The following is a 10,019-nucleotide window of genomic DNA, read 5'->3' on the forward strand; positions in this document are numbered from 1 at the left end:
TTTCCTCTCACGCTTTCCTCACTCCCATTTTTTTCCTTTCTTTCTCTCTATCCCCTTCCCCCTCTCCCTTCACGTCTCTCCCTTCCTCCCTCTCTCTCTCTCTCTCTCTCTCTCTTTCTCTCTCTCTCTCCCTTCCTCCCTCTCTCTCTCTCTCTCTCTCTCTCTCTCTCTCTCTCTCTCTCTCTTTCTCTCACTCTCTCTCTCTCTCTCTACAGGATTAAAAAACAGGCTGATTACCACATGACCAGCAGGTTTAAGCCTCTGCCACCCAGGGACTTGCACTACAGGAGGCCAATAATCGCAACGACAGGAACCAGTCCGGAAATCAAAAATAACTCTCTGAGCAAAAGTGTTTGTTTAAAAAGCAGCAGAGAAAGTGGGAAGCGAGGTGAATAGAAAACCCTATATCCACTAACATCAAATGACAACACACAAAACAAAACATGAACACTTTACAGCAGTCCAACAGATCATATTGTTGCAGATAAAAGGCAACTCTATAAGAATAAATGTAAATGGACTGATGTGGTTTGCTACATTACTGTGTGTTGACTGTGTACATGTATGCTTGGTAAAAGAAAGGCAAAATAAAATGACTATAAGTAATTATATTATTTTGCTTCAAACAAGGACAATGTGAGAAATAGTTTATTGCTAAATCTGGTGCCTCTTTTGGGTTAATGTTTTCTCTACAGTGTACTTATTAAGAAAAACATATTTCATGATTCAATGGAGTAAAAATATACAGATGTACGACCAAGAGGTTCTATAAATGTAGGCCATGGACAATAGTGTACAAATATATTTCAGCATTAAATGATCATGTTATATCTAAAAGGAAATATTTAGAGTGTTAATGGCAGTGTTTTTAACAGCAGAGACACAGGGGTCAAAAGTTATAAAGACCACGAAGGACATGAACCGACTGGATCCTAAGTCAATTAGAGCCAGACATGCAAACACCACAGAGACTGAATATGTGAGGAACTTATAAAATATATTAGGTTGCATTAGGCACAAAATAAAGTGCACAGGATTATTAAAATATAAGGTGAAAAAGAAGTTGGTGGAAAAAGTAGGCATATAACATTATAGCCTATATCCTGCCATAACTAAAAATACTTTTCTATAGACTGGCAATATTTGAGAAACTTAATTAGAAATATGCTGGTTGTATACGAATAAATGTATCTTGACATGTGGTAGTAGCTAATGTATACATTAGAATAGGCCTGTGTTGTGTCTATTCTATCCCAGGACTCCTATTAGTGTGCCATGTCCCAAGAACTCACCTGACAACTCAGTGCGACTAAGCTTTTCTGTGGCAGTTCCCAAGTTATGGAACTTTTTGCAGCTAAACGTTAGAACCACACAATCTCTTAACATTTTCAAATCAAATACCCACTTTTTTGCACTGGCCTTCAATAGCCAGGAGTTTTGTCGCACTTTATGTAATAAATGTTCTTGTTTTACTGCTAGTGGCCCCAGTGGCCAGTCCGTGTTACTGCAGCAAAAAGATTTCACAGACCCAGAATGTTTTTTTCAATAGAGCACAATGTATGAAGGTTATTTTGTGTTTTTATTACGAATTATTTTTTTTGACATCGATTTTTTTTTTAACATCGAATTTATTTATCTTTGACATCGAATCTAGTAAAAATATTCATTGTATATAAATACGATTTTAGTTTTAATACAATGTAAAAAAAAATGAAATTTGATGTCAAGAAAAATTCAATTCGATGTAGAAAAAACCGTAGACGTTAGTTTAGTGTTTTTATTACAGCTCACCTGAAGCAATCGAGCTGATCGTTCCCATTACTCCCCATAAGCGGTTTTTCCTATTCCATTCCGTATGTTTTACTTTTTAAGAAAGAAAATGTACTTTTAAATGAATGGTTTAAGTGTGCGGGTTATAATATGTATGTATATTTACATTTAGGATTTACATTTAATAAATGTGTGTGGCACAAAACACAGAGATGACAGTGCTCGGCCCTGCAGCGTCCTCTAGTGGCTAAACTCTGAGCAATCAAATTAACCATCAGACAGCTCTGCCTCTTTCTCTCTTCCTTTCTTTCTCTCTTTCTCTTTCTCTTTCTTTCTCGATGTATGTATAGAGCACAAAACACAAAAAGTCAACAGTCCATACGGATCCCAACTGTGAGGCACTGCAGCTCCACCAGCCCGTAGTGCTCTGATGTCAATAGCAATCCTGCACTGCAGCACTGAACTGTACACTATTGTGTTCAGTTTAGGTTCTTTAGAGAAACTAAATACAACCATTTGCTCAAATTATTTATTATATGATATTTATTTATTTTGACATAATTTTTTTTGACATCAAATCAATTTATTTTATACATCAAGTTTATTTTTTCTTGACATATTTTTTTTATATCAAATGTTTTTTTTTAAATAACCGTATTTATATACAATGAACATTTTTATTAGATTCGATGTAAAAAATAAAAAAATCGGAATAAAAACACAAAATAACCTTCATATTTTTCACATTACCTTATTTTGAAACCTATTATACAGCGTAATAAAGCATGAAGATAAACCAACAGACAAACGTAAATATAGGAACATTACTGTTTCTGTTGGGTTCGTGTTAATTAATTAATTATATAATAAGTAAGTCACAAAATATCTACATTTGGGGCAATAGGTGACCTATATTCAGTTTGTCCACAAGAGGGAAGGATGGAGACAGGATAGAGGCAAGTATAATGTACATGTGATGGGTTGTTTTCAGTTTGACCCTCAGCCATGACTTTGAGACAGCAGACATGTTGGAGGTGATAAGTTGGGGCGAGCCTCCATTATTCCAATATTTCACTTTAATTTGTGACAAACAATCGTTACACAAACTCTTCTTTCATTATGATTGATGAGTAACAATTACATTCAGTCACAACTACATTGAACATTCAACCTATACAACGATGCGTCTAATTCACTAGTGTGGCATTCTGAGGGTCATTTAGCTTAGCCCTTCTTGTCCATAATGGCTAAACCAGACTAAACCATCCAATGTCTATAAAACGCTACAACTCCACCTGGGAGTTGGCCCAGGACCAGCTATAATATCTATATAATATCAGGCACGTAGGTTCGTTGCTGATAGGCAGAGACTTGATTCCATAAGTTAGTAAAAGTACATGTAGTTAATTGAATGTACATCTATGCAATATAAGCGAGGTGGTGGGGTGAAAACTATTTAAAGTAGTGCTCAAGTATCAATTGCTCTATAAAGGTCTCAAGTTAGTAGCAGTGTGTTGGACACAATATAAACGTTACATTCTGCATTTGTTTTGAAGACTCTTTGTCCACTCCAGATGAGCAGCAGAGACTGGTGTCCTGGTGCAGTAGAGCTGGACGTCATAACAGATCAACCACTGTGACCCTGGGCTTCTTCTGCTTCCTCTACACCATCACCAAGACCGACCATCAGCTCCTTATTTCCTCCATCACTGTGTAGTCTCTGCCAGACACAGACTGCAGTGCATTGGGCATTCTGCTGAGAAGTGTGGTGACCTCTGACCTGGGCCCTCCTCACCCTGGACACAGACTTATTCTTATAATTGATTCCATTTCACAGGTATACAAGAATAATACATATATTTTGATTTGAGAAATGCATTTATTTTCTAAGATATTTGATCAAGAGAATCAAAAACACTTAAAAAAGCTGTAGGTTTTCAGTTGTTTCTACCTCATGCTGGTTCAAATGTATTCAAGTTCAAAGAGAAAGAAATATTCATTTGACTAGTTGATCAAAAGATCAGTAGTTTGCAGACTCAATTACCTGCATATCTTTAATAATACGTGCTACATCTCCACATTGGGAAGATTGTAATAGTTAAGTATTACATTTAGAACTCAAATACAAAAATGTCAAAACAGAAATTAAATTCTTATTACGATGAGAATAGAGGAAAGTTAACATTAAAAGTAAAAACCAGTTTGTCAATTTAGTCCAACCAAATATTTGAAAATTACGCAATATTTAATTTATGTAAAGGATAAGGATTGAGATTATATATATTTTTTCCTTCAAATCTGACTCCAAAGTTCTTTCAGGAGATTCAAGATGGACTTTGCATACGTGGGGAAAAAACAGCAGCTTTATATAGAAAAATGTAAACAATGTACAAACGACAATGACAATCGTTTAAAAAAAAAGAAAAAGTGGTACAAAACTATCAATTATAGAGTTGATTTTATACTTCAGCTTTTATAGTTCACATGAGCATCAAACTAATGAGAAACAATGACATACAAAATGATTTTATTTACAACTTTAAACATACAGGTAAAATGGGAATTTACAAGTGTCAGATGGGCATTTTGAGGAGAGCGCATTCAGTGAGGAGGGACAGTGTGGTGATTATGTATCGGCCGTTGGAAATCTGAAAAACAAAAAGATGCAAAAAAGGATATTAGATTTCATTTTTTTTAGAAGACAAATTTAAGAGAGCAGAGAGTTTCCAGGTTGAGATTGTTTGGACATGTGCAGAGGAGGGAGAGTGGTTTTAAAGGGCCAGAGAAAAGAGGATATAAAGTATGGGTGTAAATCTTTCAGTGACTAGCGCTGCTATGACTCGATTTTTGGGGGTCACAAGTTGATTAAAAGAACAATTCAATTTGAAAACTATTTTTAATTCCGTGTTTATATTGTATAAAGAAATGGGTCGAAATTAGTAGAATATATTAAGGCCCGAAGTCACTGGGATAGGCTCCAGTCACCCGCGACCCCGAAAGGGAACAAGCGGTAGAAAATGGATGGATGGATGGATGGATATTGACAGTCAAAAGATTTGATCAAAAACACAAAATCTATGCATTTCTGTTTACCTTTATTCTCCCGCTGCTCTTGGCCGACCCGAGCGATGTAGCCACTTGGTTCAAGTTTCCTGCCGATAGATCCAGCCTGAAGTGTCTGTAGAAATGACGTTTTAATTCTGTCATAAAGTCTTCCACCTCGTCCATGTCTATCACCTCCTCCTCTTTCCCCTTTCCCGTTTCGGGACGCCTCACGCTTCTCCACAAATCCCATGCGTCTTGTGGGTCGACGGTGTAGGTTATCTGCAATGATGGCGATACAGGAATCATCCATGACATTTTCAGATGTTGCAGGTCAGTCTCTGGCTGACAGTTTGTCCAAAGCGTCGCGAGCCACTGCAGCGTCGTGTGGTTGAGTTCCAAAGGGCCGAAAGAGCAGTCGAAAAAGCGCCTGAACCAGGATTTGACAATGGAGGTGAGGGTCTCGGGGCCGCAGGAGCAGAAGAGGGGCAGGCACACAAAGTCCTGGGACAGCGAGGAGAGGTACTCCACGTTGCCGTGGACGCAGGAGAACCAGCCGCTCCACAGAGTTTTTTCAGGATCCTCCGGCCGGCTGAACATCGGCTTGGATGCAATCTGGAAGGAGAAATGAGAGGCGTTATCACTCGTCACAAACAGGTAGATATCTATGGTCATCTCACTGGGGGTGGGCCATATCGCCAACAATTCATATCAATATTCAGACGATACTTGAACAAAGCATCAGGAATGTGCCAAAATATTCCTGTAGATGTCTTGATTGAGGTTCAAGTATTGCACAAAAGTGACCACAACATTCCAGAAGTATCGCTTTATACCCTTATTTGGAAGCTTACATTAGAAATTTCTGTCTCTTTTTGCCATCATTTTTAATAGTTTTGTTTATAGATGATACACTTGATATTCTAATTTTGCATTCCCCAAAACATTTGAAAACAAACTCTGGACTCCAAACTACATGCTTGATATCAGTCTTCTCACCCTTTTCATCTTTGCAAGTTCAAATTGAAAGGTTGATTAGCCAATCAGGAACATGCATGATCGTCCATATCAAAGTAAACACTTACGAGGAAAAAAGAAACCAACTCAGCCTCAGGCCTCAATCTGGACTCACATCAGGAGTGTAAACTGCAAACTTGGAGATGTATGACTTCAATATGAACAGCATAGTCTTTCTGCATCTCTTAGGAGACATATTATGCTTTTTATAACATAAAAGATCACCATTTTACATTTTCTTCATTGTAAACTGCATTATTACTCCAAAACAGCTTGGTAATAGAAACAGGTCCATGCATGTCCTGTTCAAAGTGACATTCATAGTGACATTTATTCTTTAGCAAGCAAACTATGTTTTTATTTTTGAAAAGTAGCTAGGCGTGCGTTTGTGAGTTCAAATCCCAACTCCGTGTACTGCATGTCTTCCCTTCTCTCTCGTCCCCATTTCACGCTCACTTTTCCTGTCTAATAAGGGAGTGTCTACAGAGCCGCGGCGCGCAGCCGAAACTCCCATGTTATTTTTGCCGCGCTTCCTGAAACTGCTACGCTATTTGACCGCGCCGGGTTAAGGTTAGCCATGAGACTATATGGCAGTGCCGCGGTTCCTGAAACTGCTGGGCCATTTGACCGCGCCACAGCTCTGCAGCCACGGCCGTCTAATAAAGCCTTGGGGCAAAAAAATTATTTAAATGTTTTTTTTTTTTTTTTTTAAGTAGCTAGGCAACATGCTTCAAATAATCACTTTCCATGTACAGGTTACGGTTTTTCATTCATTTCAACCCCAAGCCTCCTCACCTGGATGAACACGGCCTCTGCGTCCTGCTCCATCTCCACAAGCCCCTGGACCACGCTGAAGCTCACTCTGAAACCATGGATCCCCTCCACGTCCACGGCCACGCCCTGCTGACGCTCGGCCGCTATAAACGCAGACAGCTGCCGCGAGTAACTCTTCAACCTCGTATGTCTGAACTGGAACAGAGGAGTCACGTACGAAAGCTGCCATTCGGACTTTGTGAGCAGGGCCAGGTGCTCCGGGTCCAACTGCTCCTGTCGGGGGACAGACAGTGTAATGAAGACCCATGTAAAGGAATGATAATACTAGTAGGATCTGGATTCAAAGGTATTCAGTAACAAAAAGAGGTGTGCTGTTTTTTTCTGATCATAGATTTTACTACGACAAAAGGTTTGCAAAGTTCATGACAATCACAAAGAATTTAAATTGCTTTACACACTAAAGAGAACACTGACATTTGTCCTAATCTGTTATGCAGACTTGACATCCTTTTAGTCACAAGTGTTCTTAAAAACTGTAGTAATCTAGTTGAAGGTTCTGGGTACGTGCTACAGTAAGAATACTTTATTTTTATTGTTGATCTAAAAGCAAATAAGGTTTAATGGTGCACAGTATTGCACTAATCTATCTCCATGGAGACAAGCAGGTGTCTCTGGAATTATGGGGATTTAGTAAAACAAAAAAGAGATTGGATTTGAGTGAATTTATTGGCACACTGGTTTAGATATTGCATGTTTTAAACAGTTTCAGCAAGATTGCCAGATTGGGAACTACAGACAACTATTCGTTTGTTTATGAGATACAACATTTGTAATGATTAGTTAATCTGTTTTTGCATCTTCCAGGGCAACGTGTCTAAACTAAATTCTGGACTTAAAGTTAAACGTTTAATGATGACAGAAATAGAAATCTTACTGAACTTTCAAACATATGTTCTGTAAAAGACTAACTTTGATATTTCGAGGTCTGGGCGTTCTCCAGCTGGTGTTGGCTCTTCGAGCTGTGAGTCCAGGAGTGAAGCAGAGACGAGACGCGGCGCCCAAACAGCTGCGATACGACTGACGATAGCTCTTACTCTTACTTCTCCTCTGCACCAGGACGGCGCTGGAGGGGGTCCGCACCACACTCGACATTCTGCAGGGACAAAAAAAAAAACTGTCTCAATATTTAAGCCCTTTTCTTGGCACTAGTGCAGAACTTTTTATTTGTACTACAACATTTGAGCTGCAGTTGAATAACATAAGATACATTATAGATATTACTAAAGCTGGTTATTTGTCATCATTAAGGTTTTTTTAAGAAGGTGCTCTATGTAGATTTTCTGATGTCTGATGTGCAACCGGCTTGTCTACATCAAAATATTGTTCCTTTGCCAATGAATAAATGATCTGTATATAAATGATCTAGTATCTGTTATAATAAGGGCTGCTACTGACAATGATTTCACTAGTCAACTAGTAGTAGAATAAAAACATATGTATTACTCTCTGGGAATAACAAATGGGAACATATTATCTGATTAACAACACCAAAAATAAACAATTTAAACATATGTTGACAAACTATTATTAGTTCTGCCTCCATCAAAGTCTGAGGACTCAAAAGACACCTGTCACTTTAACTATGCTATTTTATTCTTACAAGTTTTATTTTGCATGCATTCATTTTAGCAAAGCCTATACTTTTTCCTATTAGTATTCTTATTATTATCTTAACGTTGCTCCTTTATACTGCTAAAGTAAGTTCCTAGTTTATGAATTTTGTTCCCCGACAATGGCATAAAATAACGCATCTCTTTTTGAATAAGTCATGTAAAATACAACTGTAGTTTCATGTCATTTTTGTCTCGTGTTTTTTTTCATTTGCCAAAACCACCTTGAGTTTTCATATGTGATCATTTCATCCCCGTTTCTCCATTCGCTTTTGCCTCCATTCCGTTTTACAGTAACAGCCTTTACGGTGCATTGGAGATTAATCACAGCACATTATAAAGTAAATATGAACCACACGTTACGGACTGTAGATGGCTAAAATCTTCTCATTTCTGACTGCAGTAGGGTTAACTGCCATTTGCTTTCACTATGGCGACGAAGACTTCAGTTAAACTCTTCTTGTTTGTGGTCATATATAAGTAGCGCTGGGTCAAGAACAAATGACAAGTACATATATTTGCTGAATAAAAGCACTGAGTGAAGTTTTTACCTGTTTTCTTTCTGCTCCATGCCTGATTTTTCTTGATTTCGACCAAGGATCTATTCGACCGAGGCGGAACCAAGCCGGAAGTGTTTTCAAACATCGCGCTTGAATCAACCAATCACAGCGGGGCAAGCTCATTGTGTCGCACTACTGCCCCCACAGGCCAAAATAGGCCAAAACAAGACAAAACAAGACAAAACAGGCCAAAACAAGACAAAACAAGACAAAACAGGCCAAAACAAGACAAAACAAGGCAATGCAGGACAAAACGGGACAAAACGGGACAAAAGGGAAATAGAATAGTGTTTATATGTCTCTGGACTGTCTGGAAAACTACATTTTTAGAATGCAAAATCCCTGTTTATTTTAAACCTGGCAACACTTTGAGACAAATACTGGTTCACCCCAAGGACAAGATGCCCACACAAAACAGAGCAATGTACTATATACTATCCAATGCAGTGAGGAAAGTTGTAAAAAGCGTTACAGGTGAGACTAAACTGCCACTGTATCAAGGCTGTATCAACGCAGAAGATACATAAATTCAGGATTACAGAGCGCCGTGCATCTTCATCTCAAAGCCACAAACCACTCTTTTGAAGACAGTGAGGTGAAGATTCTAAGCAGGAGAAGCGATGGAGTTAAAGAGGCCATTTTTGTTAAAACGGAGAATCCCTCTTTAAACTGAAATGGAGGTTTAAGGTTCAATCTTCTGGCAGTGTACAGCAGCATTATGAAGCCATGGGGCGGCATCAGCCCTGGCCATTCTGATGCTATTCAGATATTAATCTGTGATGAGGGAGTTACAGCCAGGTAACAATAGGATTTCTGATTTATGGCATTTTATAGCCAAAAAACACTCCAGTGTTTGTTTTTAAAGATTGACAATTTTGTGTCATATTTTTCATTTTGTTCTTTTGACTCTAAATTAATTTTAAGTTCCATTTTAATTGTTCAATATTGTTCTTCTTTATTGTTTTTCTTATCTTAACACCTTTTTTTGTATGTATTTCCCAGTGCAATGTTGTGAAGGAGAGCAAGACGCTCAATTGATCCTCCCTGATTAAATAAAGGTTCATTAAAATTAATTATGTCCATATTATTATTTTGTATATTTGTGTATGGTTTATCAAGTGTGAGATTAAATTTATTGGGGATACTTGTTGAGATTAAACACAATTTGCATCAACAGATAATTAAA

At 38.1% G+C, this 10,019-nt stretch overlaps 1 protein-coding gene across 1 annotated transcript; it reads right to left on the bottom strand.

Annotated features, from left to right (window-relative positions):
• Positions 1–4,343: 4,343 nt before the first annotated feature.
• cenpl (centromere protein L) lies at positions 4,344–8,852 on the bottom strand. Its single transcript, XM_072450991.1, has 5 exons — positions 8,825–8,852; positions 7,573–7,756; positions 6,625–6,876; positions 4,864–5,427; positions 4,344–4,418 (listed from the first exon to the last, which is right to left on the bottom strand). The coding sequence occupies exons 1-5, from the start codon at positions 8,842–8,844 to the stop codon at positions 4,344–4,346; spliced, it is 1,095 nt and encodes a 364-aa protein (XP_072307092.1). The 5' UTR covers positions 8,845–8,852.
• Between the last annotated feature and the right edge of the window lie 1,167 nt (positions 8,853–10,019).

The sequence above is a fragment of the Eucyclogobius newberryi genome, unplaced genomic scaffold (assembly GCF_026437365.1).
Source record: "Eucyclogobius newberryi isolate DKJ021-1_F unplaced genomic scaffold, fEucNew1.0.hap1 SCAF_1, whole genome shotgun sequence".
Lineage (NCBI taxonomy): Eukaryota > Metazoa > Chordata > Actinopteri > Gobiiformes > Gobiidae > Eucyclogobius > Eucyclogobius newberryi.

Bases quoted from the DNA above. Each gene is read 5' to 3' on its own strand.
- cenpl (XM_072450991.1), bottom strand. From the start codon at position 8,844: ATGGAGCAGAAAGAAAACAG. The intron at 7,757-8,824 runs GTAAAAACTTCA...TTGTCCCTGCAG, and splicing joins ATGGAGCAGAAAGAAAACAG to AATGTCGAGTGTGGTGCGGA. The intron at 6,877-7,572 runs GTTAGTCTTTTA...GTCCCCCGACAG, and splicing joins CCAGACCTCGAAATATCAAA to GAGCAGTTGGACCCGGAGCA.